We start from the raw sequence: 14044 nt of genomic DNA on the forward strand, positions 1-14044 counted from the left end.
GGGACGACCCCCAGGGTTGGACTACTCCTGGGCTCGAACCCAGGACCTTCTTGCTGCAAGGCAGCCACACTAACCACTGCGCCACTGTGCCATTCTATTCTATTGAGAGATATTGGTGCAAAAAGGGGCCTTGGATCTCGTGCAATTTTACCTCAGACCACACTTACAGATAATAATGGCCACACATAAAATCTGTTGTATGGTGCCACCACTTCTGCACCTGTTCATCCCCACTGGTGCTTCATTTACTGGTCTACACAGTGAACAGTGAGTGACTTTGTTAGTGCATCTACTAACTTGCCATACTAAAATGTGAGGCGGAAGTACATCCACCAGTGCACATTTTGGGGAGCGGAGAGCAGAGCAGACTAGACATGTGACCTTTTAAGGTTTCAACGTGTGGATGCAAAACAGTCTAAACCTTTCACAACTCAACATAAATCGAAGGGCAGAGTTTTAGCCCCGCGTTTGCATATTGCAGACGGGAGACTTTTTATAGCCTTTAGAATACGCCCAAAGCTAATATTTTGTCATCGTATTGCAGTAGTTTGCATTTAAAACTCAAGACAGTGCATTTATTTAAAAATACATAAATGGATGATTTTCTCAAAACAATCCAGTAATCGAGGGGAAAGTCTTTCAGTGGGAGGGACCATTCTGCAAACATTTGGGCCTTAAGGTAAATAATAGTTCTGAAGTTAAGATTCCTGCATTTCTCAAAATAATTACAATGAAGGTTAATGTAACTTTGATAATATGCTGCTCAAGTGGGGGGGGGGTCCATTGTTGATTTGATATTTAAAAGAAAATCGACACTTTTTACTCAACAACTCTTTAATTTCACCAGAAGTGATTGGATCAATATACACACGGAAAAAGACATGACATGTCAAAACAAAACATACATCCTCTTAAATGAGAACTTCCACCAAATATTTTAATTAAAATTTTCTCCTTAGCACAGTACAAAGTAAAAAAAAAACAACAAAAAAAAAAACACAAAAGTAAACATTATCTCGAAGGTCCCGCGTCCCACCGCTGTAGTTGTCTCTGCCTGGTCTTGTACGGGGCTTAAGACAGTAGCAAGCAGTCTGTTCTCCTAAGTCAAGCTTGTATTAGGGGACTTAGAGCAAGAGGCCCTATCGATCGTCCTCTATGAGTGAAGTCCAGGCATTAGTTCCAGCAGGGTGACTAGACAGCTGTCTGTGAGCCACTCTACTGGACCTACATAGCAGGGCTGAGTGGAGTTGGGATGAGCACTTTTGATTTTGATCTCCCCAACATCGCTTCTATTGACCGACCGCACCGTCCCGCGCCTCGCTCGCTGAGAGAAGCACTTGCTGAGGTCTCGCTGGAAGCCCGGATACAAGATGCCATTGTGTTATCCCGCTTGCTGTTGACAAGCTTGTGATGATGAAGCTTCCACGGTCCGACGAGGCCCAGTCCTAATCACGGATGTCATCTCCTGGCACCTGCCATGTCCACTGACCACGGCAATCACAAGTTTGGTTATCGATGGCACACAAGGATGGGCGCACTAGTGTTCGTTATTGGTGTGTGTGTGTGTGTGTGTGTGTGTATTGACTTTTCAGAGCCAATGTCAGACAGAACAAAAAGGCTGCACTCCTCTTAGTGGGTTCTCCCTGGGCACCCGAGTTCAATTTGCTCACAAAACTTGGAAAATATCAAAACAAACAAGCGTTCAATACTTTGACTATTCATCTCAGGCAGACATGTCATTCACTGACAACTGGAATAAATCTATTGAAGGTCAAGATTGCCGCCTTGCCGGGTTAAACCGATCTAACTATACAACTGAGAAATCCACGAGCCTTCGGCTGGCATCCAGGTGCATTTGAGTTCTAAGTGCAGCCATTTCCAAGACAGTCTGTGAGCGCCTAACAATGCCGAGTTGTTCGTGAAGTCCAGTTTGTCTTGCCGTTTCCCCCCCCCCCCGTACCCGCTAGAGTAGATTCACTTGCTTTCTGTTCCAAGTGAGGCAAGAAAGAAGAAGAAAACTGAATTTGTCCCTTAACTAGTCTCAACCGGGAGTTCTATGGAGTAGCACCTGTGTAGAATAAACAAAGGAAATCCATTATAAGCATTTGGGGGGGGGGGGGGGGGGGCACAACTTATTTTTATGATAATGCAACCAAACTCCCAGATTCTGAGTATTTTGTGAAACAAAAAGACATGGCAAGGTCTGTCATCTAGTGGTTGTTAAATGTATGACACTGCAACCACAAGAGGGACTAAGTGGGGGGATTTTTGAACTACATTATTTTCTGTCAAAAACTACATTCATTATAACACTAAGCTATAACCGTCCATCCACCAACGCTGATAGCACGCCCCCCTTAAAAAAAAAAAAATCATATCCTATCCAACATTGCATGTTTGCGGGGTGATTTCACCGTTGGCGGGACGCAGCCTCCTCGACAGTATCCTGCGAGCCTCCTCGTAGTCATCCTGGTCCACGGCTATCAGTAGGCGGATATCGTCGGTGCCTGCCATCAGCCTCAGGGTGTCGGAGATGAAGACGGCCTTCAGGGCCTCCAGCAGGGCGCCGCTCAGATAGTCGCCCCAGAAGGCCTCCAGGTTGTTCAGCTCCGTGAACTTGATGTCACAGATGACGGAGCCCAAGTCCCTGGACCCCAGCAGCGAGCTGGCCCGGCTGAACAGCTCGAACTGACGCTCCAGCGGCTGCGGCTTGTTGGAGGAGACCCCGCCGCGCAGCACCGACTCGTTCTCCAGGTACTCGGCCCGCACGCGCAGCCGAATGTCTGAAAGGGGAAGAGGAGGGGCGGAATAATGGTAGAGCGAGTAGAGAGGGAGGACAAACAACAGGGAGACAAGAAGAGGTGTAGTAAGGGCATGGGAAGAAGTGAGACAGGAAGTGAAAAGATGAGTGAACGAGGAAAATGTGGGAAGAGCAGGAAAGGTGGTTGTGATGGCAGGTAAGGGGGCGGGTGGTCAGGTTTGAGCCAGAGAAAAAGTGAAAGACAGGATTTGTGGCGGAGGTCAGGTCATTTCATGACAGAGGGGAGGAGGAGGGGGTAAGTTGTGGATTCAAAACAGGAAAGAAAAAGAGAGATAAGACAAAAAAAATCATTAAGAGTCAGCTGGTATTACTTCTTCACATTAGTGCGTCACATGAAGCGGGGGGGGTTTTGGAGGAGGGTCAAAGTGCACAGACAACTCCTAAGAGGAGATTTTGACAAGCAGGCTGACTTGACTGGAATACCACACTGAAATAGCTCAGGAAACTTCTTTTGGTAAACGCCTGACGAAATGGCAAACACGGTGCAGCAGGGCAGAGCAGAACAGTAAAGTATGCAACGGCGGGGCCACGGAGCTACATACCAAAACAGGCAGTACTGCAGGCTAGGCCTCGCTGATGCAACCGTTGGGAGATTGCAGGGAATTTTGAAAATACATTTTTTTTGTGCAAAATTTATTTCCTGGCTTTAAAGCTACAGTCCTGAAGATTTACAAACGTGCAAACTTTTTGATCGATGGCGTTTGATATTTGGGCAGACTGAAAACAACAGCTGGCCCTGTGATGGCCCGGCGGCCCGTCTCCCCGCCTGCCGCCCAACGACTCCTGGGACAGGGTCCAGCATCCCGCGACCTGGATTCGGATAAGCGGCTTGGCTAATGGATGGATGAAAACAGCTAATCCCCAAAACAAAAACCGCTTTTGCAGTCGCACATTTTAATGGCGACTATTGCACAGAAGTTTAATGGGAAACGCGTCATGAAGCATTTTACGTCCACCATAGAAGCCAACTGCAGAGGGAAAAGACCGATAGTGATTTTGAAGAGGCAATGAAGTTTTGGCTGACAACAAATTTGGCAGACTGAACTCCTAACAAGACTTTGTCCCTGACAGAGGGTGTACCAACGTCAACAGCGAAAGCTGAGGTTCAACCACGTTTCTTTGTTCAGCGGCGCAGAAGGGTGCCGACCAAACAAAAATGACAAATGCAGTTTAATTTTGAATGGGTCTCTGGGACTCGAGTGGTCAAACAGCAAAGCGATTACAGGCGTCACCGCAGATGTCGGCAAGTTTAAAAAATAAATCTTCAGGATTGTAGCTTTAGTAGAGAAACCGTGTGGTGAAACCGTAACGGCGGCTTCCTATCTCTTAACCCACTGTCCTTAGCTTCATACCTAGAGTCAAGACTCAAAGCTTGGATGGCGGCCATTTGTTAACTTCCTGGGTAACATCAGATGGAACGGACTTGGAAAATTCAGTATGAAATCCTGGGTTGCAAGCTGTGCAGTCTTTCATAGTCTATTGCCAGATTTCTTGAGGAAAATACAAAACTTCTCGACAAGAAGGAAATATATATATGTGTGAGTAGTTATCAAGGCAACTCGGGAGTAATGTTGCAAACTCAAAGCCCTGCGGTGTTTGTTCCGGCCCAGATTTAATAAAGCAGAATTCTACCTATTGAGCATGTTTAACGGAGACCCACACTAACAGGATTGGCGGTCATGCAACAGCACAGCGAGAAGGGTCAGAGGATACATACTGTATGTATGTCATCATATTGCAGCGTCCTCGCATGTCATTAATCCAGAGGTTGGAGTGGAAACCAGCGGCTGAAGACGTTCGCTGAAACAAAGCTCCCTCCCTCCCTCCCGCTTCCGACCCCTTTTCACCAGAGGGATACACAATTCGCTGTCACATCAGCTCCAATGTGATATTTCCTTTTTTTTTACGTCTCCATTACATGGTCAGAATTGTAAAGTTCTGTACATCTCTATATCTACAAAACCCAGCCCAAACAGTACCCCCCCACACACACACCTTCTCCGTGAGGATTTCAAGTACAGACCAAGTGAAAATCTCAAGGTGGAAAAGTGAGACACAGGAACTCAGCAGAACTAGTTAACAGTACAAATATGGTGAACATTGCAAAAAGGACTCGAACGATGAAACACTTTGTAGCAATGAACAGTTGGTTATCATTTACTTCAGTTTGAGCAAAACATGTATACAGGTTACATACACCAATGTTTCTGACTGAAGGACAATGAACCAGGTTTTGGTTAATGCACAGAGGAACCACATCTTCCAAACGAGGCACAAAGGACCTGCAGTGATGAGCAACTTGTTGCATATTAACTGGAAAGCAAAAAGTCCTAGTTTGCAGTCCTACGGCCCGTAAACTGAAGCAATGATTGCAGTGCCTTACGTGCCATAGTTGTGCCTACAACTCTCTCTTTATAATCTGTGTGGTCTACAGAAATGGAGCAAGACTCGAGAGGAACAGTTTGTGGAAAACACCAACATTAGAAGTACAAATGTTGAATTAAGGCACTGGGTCTTTGCAATTCTTAAAACCAAACACGGTTTCTGGTTTTGTACCAGTGCGCTATGTAAACCGGCACGGATCTAAAACCAGAGCTTAGATAAAGTCAAAACGTGCTCTGAAAACCATGGCTTAGTTATAAAGGGTCCAAGTCGACTAGGTCTCATGAAACCCTCACCTGATAAAGCAAAGCATTGAATACTAAGCTTGGTTTTCAGACAAAATAAATAACCAAACAAACCCAGGAAGTGCGTGACAGCATTTTTTCTCCATAAAAGGCAATTTTATAATGTGGGAACATGAAATACCCCCCCCCCCATATTTGTACAGGTGCTATATTTCAAGCAAAATAATGACACAAGTTCCCAAAAATTTTAGCTTGACAGTTTCCCATTACAGAGCTTGATAATAATAAAGTTAATGACTAGCCATTTTCCATATGGTAAATTCAGACACAAAAATACATATTAAAAAACAAACAAACAAAAAAATATATGGTCGAGTTTGACAGCTGGAGGGCCACCTCATCATAACACACATCAAGACTGTCCTTAGAGGACCGAGTTATCTCCTCCTGCCAGTGTGGTGTCAAATCAGCTACGGCTAGATGTGCTTACTAAGCACTTCGGTACTCAGAGGGCCGATGCTCTCACAGAATGCCAACTAGAGCATCCGCGTTGTTATGGGTTAAACCAATACTCGTGAGGGCTCCTCTTTGAATGACATCCTAATACAATATTCAGAAAGCACCGAGTGGAAAATTCAGAGTGACAGGACAGTAACAGTTTGACTTTCCCTACTGATAAAGTGGGTGGGAGGGGTGGGGGCCTTTGGCACCTGCCCTTCATGCAATTACTGTATTTACAGATGGCCTTCCCATTTCCTGGTGCACAGGATGGAGGCACAGATAGCGGGCAAGGAGGAGAGGGCCCGTTTAAAACCACGGGGACGCAGCGATAGTCATTTTGTTAGGGTTAGAACGCTTCACGCTTGATCAGGCACACAGAGATCCACTTGGACAGGTAGTTAGGAGGCGCAGCTTTCATTTTCTCCCTTTTAACACCGAGCCCGTACAGCTTCCTCCATCTCACCCACCCCCCCCCAAAAAAAAAAGAAAGAAAGAAAAAAGAAAAAAAAAGTTTAAGTACCCATTTACGAGGAGTCACTTGGTGCTGAGAGCTTCAACTCTTATTGATCCGTTTTTCTGCCGAACGACTGACCAAGAGAGTGGAGAGTTAGGGGAATATTGAGAGACAGGCACACCAACCTCTCTCTTCCCCCTTAGGAAGAAGAAAAAAGAAATCGCTCTGTGCACCTTTTTGCGTAGTTTGAGCATTACGTGTTCGTTCTCTCCCTCTCATTGTTTGTGAGGATAGTGTTTTCCTGACACACACAGGTTGGTCTGTTTAGAACTGTGGATATAGAGAAAGGAGAGAAAGAGAGAGAGAAAGAGACAAGCACAAGTGGGTTGGATACATGTCCAGTGGGTTGTTTTCTCAACAACAAGCAGGCAGGCACTCACTTCTATTAGTCGTAAATGAGGTTCGAGTCAGGACAACAGTTGCTAATGAAAAGTCAATCAGCTCAGAATTGCTTTCGCCATAGACCCATGACATACTGTAAAGCGAAAATGTCTAAGTGGGCTGCTTAAGATTACCCTTACCCTGATGGACCCCCCTTATTGTAGCTGACCCCCCCTTTTTTTTAAACCCTTGCTATAATGTGCATCACTGCTGATGTCCATTAAAACAGGAAAGCGTTTTTTTTTTCCAGAAGCCTCCCACTTAAGATGGAACTGAACTACTGCTGAGCTGAAGTTACAACACCTAGTCGGTGTTTGCAACGGCAGTTGTCCCTGTCAGAATCTAAATGGAGACACTTCACAAGAAATTGATCTGAGAGATGAATCATGACAGGAAAGGAGTATCAGGAGGTCAGTCTGGATGTTGGAAACCAGCAATGGACTAACTGCCCTATCTATCTCTGCCCCCCTGTACACGCACGCACGCACGCACGCACACACACACACACACACACACACACACACACACCCCGGGGCACAGAGATAAGATACAGCAGGGGCTTCCCTCAGCACAGCACTGTTCGGTCATTTTCTTCAGAAATGCTTGGGTAAAACTTTTGACAGCAATCTGGTGGCGACCAGTTACGGTTCTATTGAGATCAGAGTAAAAAAAAAAGGTTAGCCACTATGCATTTAAATCTCTTGAGTGCAAAATGGGTTATGTAACTTAAGTCTGCTTGAACGGCTTTGCAGTATAGTAAGAGAAGAGCCAAGGTGCTCAATGAATCAGCCACATGGAAACTGCTGATCGATGTGGAAGACTGGAGAAAAATTAGTTGATAAAAAAACAAGAAAAAAAAAAAAAAGCTAAATTAGAACATGCTCTGGGGTGCAGATGCAAAAAAAAAAAAAAAAAAAAAAACATAAAAAGTTTGCTGTGGCGAATAATCCCCAATAGAGCTCTCTTTCCCAGGTCAAATTTAGGCGGCGGAGCTTTAAAAAAAAAAAGGGGGGGGGAAGTAAGGCGCATTACCCTACCCGTTAGACTCATTAACAGTAGAACGTTTGGAAATATTTTGACAAAGACTGTCGGTTCCGTGCGACGCTGAGACCAACACTCCTTTTCAGAGAGTGAGATATTGAGAAATGAGAATAATAATAATATATAAAAAAACTCATTCACAATGCACAACACTTTATAGAAATTGCATTTCTTTTGAAAGCACTTTTTTCCTGAAGGAAATAAGGGGTAAGGGGGGGGGGATTTGCTAGATTGACATGGAGGCATCGAAATAAAGACGATAGCATCGGCACCGCCCCCTGGTTGTGAGATGGGGGAGGGCCTCTTTACCTTGAGCATCGGACCAAGTTGCGAGAGAGCGAGTGACTGAGCAGATCGCACACACTGCGGAACGTATGGACAGAGAAAGGCGGGATTTTTTTTTTGTTTTTTGTTTTTTGTTGTTCCCAAGCCCCTCTCTCTTGCTTTCTCTCTCTCCATGGTCCATTGTTTCTTAGGTTACCCCATCTGAGTCACAATCCTGAGTCAACCTGGTGGAATCAAATGTGGAGTCAAGAAAGTAACATGTTTACAGTCACATTACTCTTATTGGGAAGCTCTTCCTTGCTAGCAAAGTGCATATTTAGCCATAATCATAAGGCCTTAGCTCACACAAGAATGATGTGCCCAACACGAAATGGCAGGGATTCAACAGGAATTTATGACAAGCAACTTTTTTTCTCCTTCACAAGACAATTCACGTATTGTGAGAGTTAGCTCAATCTCATTGTGGCGAGTGGAGCCATCATTGATCCATAGCAAAACGACGGCAATAGCAGAAAAGGGGCACACTGACATTGGGTTATACAGCTTTTCCAGTGTCAAGTGGAGAATCAGAGTAGACGGGATTGTTTAAAGTGATTTCTCAGGAAGGCAAGTGAGTTTTAGCAGCCAACACTTTGCTTCATACTTGGAAATTGAACAGAACATGGTCTGGATTCTAGCATTGACTGGGTCGGGCAAGTTTATCGCAACATGGACAAAAGGAAAGCAGACTACCTACCAGACCGGGCTCTTAACAGCAGCCGAAAGTAATCCACTGCATGAGAGAAAAGGTGGAATGAGGGGAGAGAAAGGTAATGAATGAATGGACAGATCAAGAAATGGATGTAGGAACAGGATCTTCCCAATGTTGCGTTTGTTTTATCGTGATATTTAGGGGAGAGTAAGAATGAGTGGAAAGAAAGGTGAAAATGAGATCGCAAGTGGTCAGATTGTGCAGACGAGACCAGAAGTCAGTCAGCCATTTGCTCTAGTACTGTCATGCAGCGACAACTAGATTAACAATTCTCAAAAAGGCAAGTCGACAGTGAGGGTTAGGAATTTGAAAGGGTTCACCAATTTATGCGTACTGATGAGTGCAACATGGGAAGGATTAAAACACACCTGAGCAAAAAAAGTTGCTGTGGTCCAGTACTTAATATCGTTTCCACAACAGTAGTACATCTAGTAACAGAGTCATCCATTTCAATCGTGCGGTGCTGAACAGGCCTCTTTGGCAGCACGAGCATGGTAATGTTTCACAGACAAAAAACCCTCCACTGTGAGGCAGCCTGTTGATGTGATAAAGGGCTTACTGGTGAAATAGGTGTACGATTTGAAATCTTGATCAGTTTCTGTGATCACGAGAATAAATCCACAGCTCCAGGATGTTTTTTCCCCTTCGAAAAGGTGTGAAAGTATAAGCTCACTGCAGTCATTGTATAAAACAACATGCATTTTGGTTCAAACTGGTTCTGTGTGGCACTGAGAAAATATCTGGCTTGTGCCCAATATACATATACAGCAACAAAACACAACTCAGGTTTCCTCAAAAAAAAAAAAAAAAGGAAAAAAAAGTCAAGCTTGTGATGAATTCTATTTCAACGGCTACAATTTGTTTAGCTCGAATATGATGAAAGATCTAGTAAAGGTATGCAACCTGGCTCGTAGGGCAACAGATCTTGTTTGGGTGGACATTTAAAACATGTCCCTCAAAGAAACAACACTAGAAAATGTAGTTTAAATTTTGTTAATTTGTAAGTTTGAAATTTAATGTCATGTATGCAGCCCTGATTCAAATTCGGCTTAAGCCCACAATTACCCCCGAGGAGAAGGCAGTATGTCCAAGCGGCAGTTAAAGGGGTAGTTTAGGTTTCCAGGGTTTTTAATCATGTGCCCTAATTACACAGAGTCAGATAAACCCGTGGATACCTTTTTTGTTTTTTAGTGTTTGTACGTGCAGTTCGAAGGTGTGCCGAGTTCAGCCTAATATTTGTGCGTGTGGTTTGAAGGTGTGCCGAGTTTCGCCTAGCTTGACTCAGTTCTGGACATCTACCAGGATCGCTAACCACGCTCCTCAAAAGACGGGAAATACAAGTTCTCTGACACTGACAGTTAATACTTTATATTTGTTACTCTAGCATTGACATATTTCATAACCAATGATGCTAGTGAGCCAGTGGACATCCAGCAACTGAGCTAGGATAAGCTAAGATCACCGTTCCCCGTGCCTTAAAATTGTGCGCGGAGACACGTTTGCCTGACTGTGTTAGAAGGATGCACCGAAAAAACCCTGGAGTTTAAAGGGCTCTTTGAATTATTGAGGTTCTCGGGTGACATGGAGTTGTGACTGAAATTAAAGATATTCTTTTGCAAAGAGAGGACAAACTGAAATGATGACTCTTTGACCATTGATACCACATACAATTTTAAAGTCAGCTTAGGTGCAGTCAAAGTTTGAACAAAGCAGAATGAGTAAAATTAATAAAGGATAACTGAAAACCTCGCTAAACCCAATGCCACATCTTATCAGTATAAGTGATCAGTTGATGCTGTACTAAATTTCTGTGTTTAAGTTAGCTTGTTAGTGGCGGACTGGTGACCAGAATAACAGAGTGGACGAACTACATCAAATCAAAATAAATAAATAAAAGGATGATTATGGTGGAGAAAATGTGTTTTGATGACTGAAAAGATAGTGAAATGATTCACAATTGAGTAAGAATGAAATCGGGAAAGGCAGAAAGTGGAGAAAGACTAAGAACCAATACTGAGGCTGCTCTTACCGCAGGATTCTTTTCTCTCGTAGCTGGGGGGACAACTGACTCTTTCTGTTCTTTTGGACCTGCGACTCCAGCCATGGCCTCTCCTCTTACTCCTCCTCCTGGAGGCTGGCCCAGATACAGGGGGGTAATTACCTGGGAGAAGCATGGAATAAGGCCAGTTTACTATGGGCGGTAACAGGATATTGGTTTGTTTTTTTAAGTGTTTTTCGAGGTCTCCATGCTTTGGGCATATGCTTTCAAATTCACTTCTAATGGAGAACTGCCGCCTCATTCTATTTTGTTCCTAGTTTGCTCGTACCGTTTATTTTCCCCAAAATACGAGATGGGTCTACATTTTTAAAACTGTGTTGCCACTCAGAGTAGACAAGGGTCTACAAGGAGCATGTAGTCTGAAAATCACACCCTCACAATTATCTCACAACTATCTCTGTCTAAGCAGCAGTTAAAAGTGCTTATATTCATATTATCGAGGTTCTGAACTCAGATGGTGTTGACTGAAATGAAAGATGCAACATTATTTTTGCAAAGGGAGAAACTGGAATGATGACTATATTATGACCAGTGACATCACATGCTATATTAAAGTTGGTTTACAAGGCACTGGATTAACATATACTTACAAGCTTATTTTCAGTTTAAAGGTATAGGTTGTTCGTTTGTAACTACTACGATCCACTTTCGAGGATGGGCAACATGATCCAGAAAGGGCTGGTGTGGGTGCAGGTCTTTGTTCCAACCAAGCAGTTACACACCTGAGTGTAAAAATCAAGGTCCTTAGCAAAGACTATTGGTTGACTAATAGAATCAGGTTTGTAACTGCTTGGTTGGAACAAGACTATCCATCCATCCATCCATTATCCAAGCCGCTTATCCAAATTCGGGTTGCGGATACACTCGGATAGGAACAAGACTATTGGTTGACTAATAGAATCAGATGTGTAACTGCTCAGTCGGAAGAAAGATCTGCACCCACAACGGCCATTTCTGGATCATGTTGTCCATCCCCGATTCTAGTCAAATCCTTGATTTTTGTTTTTTTATAACCAAACTATATCTAGCTATGCAACATATGAAATGTAAACCCATGACGTTGTAACTCTTTTCATAGCCACCAAGGCAAATTGTGAAGGACTGGGGTTACTCACCAGCTCTCCAGAAGTTGGTGGAGTTTGGCATGGGAGGACACAACAGCTCTTGGCTCCCCATTGCATAACTCTGTCCAATCCTTGTTGGAGATACTAATAGGTAGAAAAACCTAGGTTTACTTTATGGTCTTTAGCAATTTTGACATCTAAATAAAACAGGCGTTCAGATGTAGCCTTACCGAAAACAATCTAGCCCAGACATAGTTAAACATGTGCCATACAGTGCCAAGCTTAGGGTGGTTTTCTTTCAAACCAATCACCATAGCAAGAGATATCATGCAATAGCATGTCCTCCGAGGTTTAAGATGGACCAATAAGTGAAATTACCTGCTGTTATGATCGGTTGGAAAGATAGTATGCATACTCTTCACACTCCATAGCACATGGATAACCATGTCTGATCCAACTAACCAATATGGTCTACATTATAACGACCACTTAAATGACCATTTCATTACCTGTCCGCCTTTTCTTGCCCGTCACAAAAGGCAGGAGGTCGTGACGGGTGAGGACTCGTAGTAGCTGCAACAGCGGCTCCAGCTTGCCCTCACTTACATACCCTCGCCTCTCAAGGTCCAAGAGCAACTCCAGTCCACTCTTGGGCTTGTGTCGTGATGCCACGGGACAAGGGGGGTCCTGGGGTCGCAACCTCCTCCAGGCATTTAGCAGTGCAGGACTGGGGGACATGCCCGTGTTGTCTGGGCCCGCCCCGTTTGGCTCCACCGTCCAGCCTACTGGGTCAAGGGGGTGCTGTCCAATAAAGGTTTCATCCAGAAGGAAAGAAAGCACTTCGATGTCCGTCTCTGTCAGCTGAGCGCCAACAATATGGAAGACTTCGTGGAGGGACAGCATCCAGTAGTAATCGAGGCATTCAGTTTCATCCCAGTAGAGGGAGTCCCTGACGGAGTAGTCCGAGCGACGTGCCATGGCTGCAAGCGGTCCTCTCCAATTCAGCCGAGGGTAGAGACGGTTTGTGAACTAAAGAGCATTTAACACACAAGTGTTTTGGAGATAATAAATAACAACACACATGAACGGAAGAGAAGAGGGCACAGCTGCGGGACCCAAACAACTAAGCTAGCTTAACGCTAGTAGCCAGCGATGGATAAACAACAAACAAACAGAGCTCTGGCTAACGGTGCTAACGTTAAGTGAAAATCACCGACGCGTTTTAAAAACCAACGTGAGGCTTTAGCGCGGCAACGTACCTAATTTGGCAGCGTCCGGAAACGGCTAAATGAAGACGGGAGACGCGAAACTGGCCCGTTTTATCCCAGGCCGGGGGACGATGATTAGCTCGTCACGTGCGCGGAAGGTGGGCGGGACAAGTCACGTGCGACTCTTACGTAAGCGGTCACGTTTCGCGACGAGAAACAAAACAAAACCGTTACAACGATCAAAAATAACGTTTCGACTCATTTGCGCGGCGCTTTTCGTAGACGAATCGCGCCTCGGCGTGCTATAAACGGCAACGAATCGGACAGATTTAACCAACGCGGGATCTCGACGAGCAGGCGTCCTTCGCGCTTTCGTGCTCGGTGAACGAACCCGGCACGCAGCCGACCCAGACGCGAATCGGCGCCGTACTTGGGACGTTTAAACGGCGACCGAAATAAACACGCACCGCGCCGACACCCCCCGCAAAGCCTCCACCTGTCCATCAAACCCCGAACGTGTAATTTCAAAAGTTACCGTCGTTTCAGGTCATTCCTCGCGTCGTCTTGTCAACAGCGGCCGGCGCGCTGACGACAACAAAGGCCCGTGGCGGGAACGCCCTCCGATGAGTGACGTAGGTCTTCCTGGTTGAGCCCAAACGGGAAAACTGCTCCTCGGTCTGAACCTTTATTCGCGTCAATATTCGAGACTTCGGGACTCAGATGGCCCCGCCGCCTCGCTGCAGATGTCTACGCTCACGAATCGGACGTCGTGTTGTGCAAAATCGGACACCC

At 45.0% G+C, this 14044-nt stretch overlaps 1 protein-coding gene across 3 annotated transcripts; it reads right to left on the minus strand.

Annotated features, from left to right (window-relative positions):
- Positions 1-827: 827 nt before the first annotated feature.
- dedd1 (death effector domain-containing 1) lies at positions 828-13895 on the minus strand. Of its 3 annotated transcripts, XM_056285836.1 has the most exons (6): positions 13788-13895; positions 12554-13073; positions 12096-12188; positions 10951-11082; positions 2415-2783; positions 828-2068 (listed from the first exon to the last, which is right to left on the minus strand). In XM_056285836.1, exons 2-6 carry the CDS (start codon positions 13020-13022, stop codon positions 2055-2057), a joined length of 1077 nt encoding a protein of 358 aa, XP_056141811.1. In that variant the 5' UTR covers positions 13023-13073; positions 13788-13895; the 3' UTR covers positions 828-2054. The 3 variants fall into 3 exon arrangements, with proteins under 3 accessions (XP_056141811.1, XP_056141809.1, XP_056141810.1); XM_056285834.1 differs by lacking the exon at positions 828-2068 and having other exon boundaries at positions 2099-2783; XM_056285835.1 differs by lacking the exons at positions 828-2068; positions 13788-13895 and adding an exon at positions 13304-13761 and having other exon boundaries at positions 2099-2783.
- Between the last annotated feature and the right edge of the window lie 149 nt (positions 13896-14044).

Source organism: Lampris incognitus, chromosome 9 (genome assembly GCF_029633865.1).
Source record: "Lampris incognitus isolate fLamInc1 chromosome 9, fLamInc1.hap2, whole genome shotgun sequence".
Lineage (NCBI taxonomy): Eukaryota > Metazoa > Chordata > Actinopteri > Lampriformes > Lampridae > Lampris > Lampris incognitus.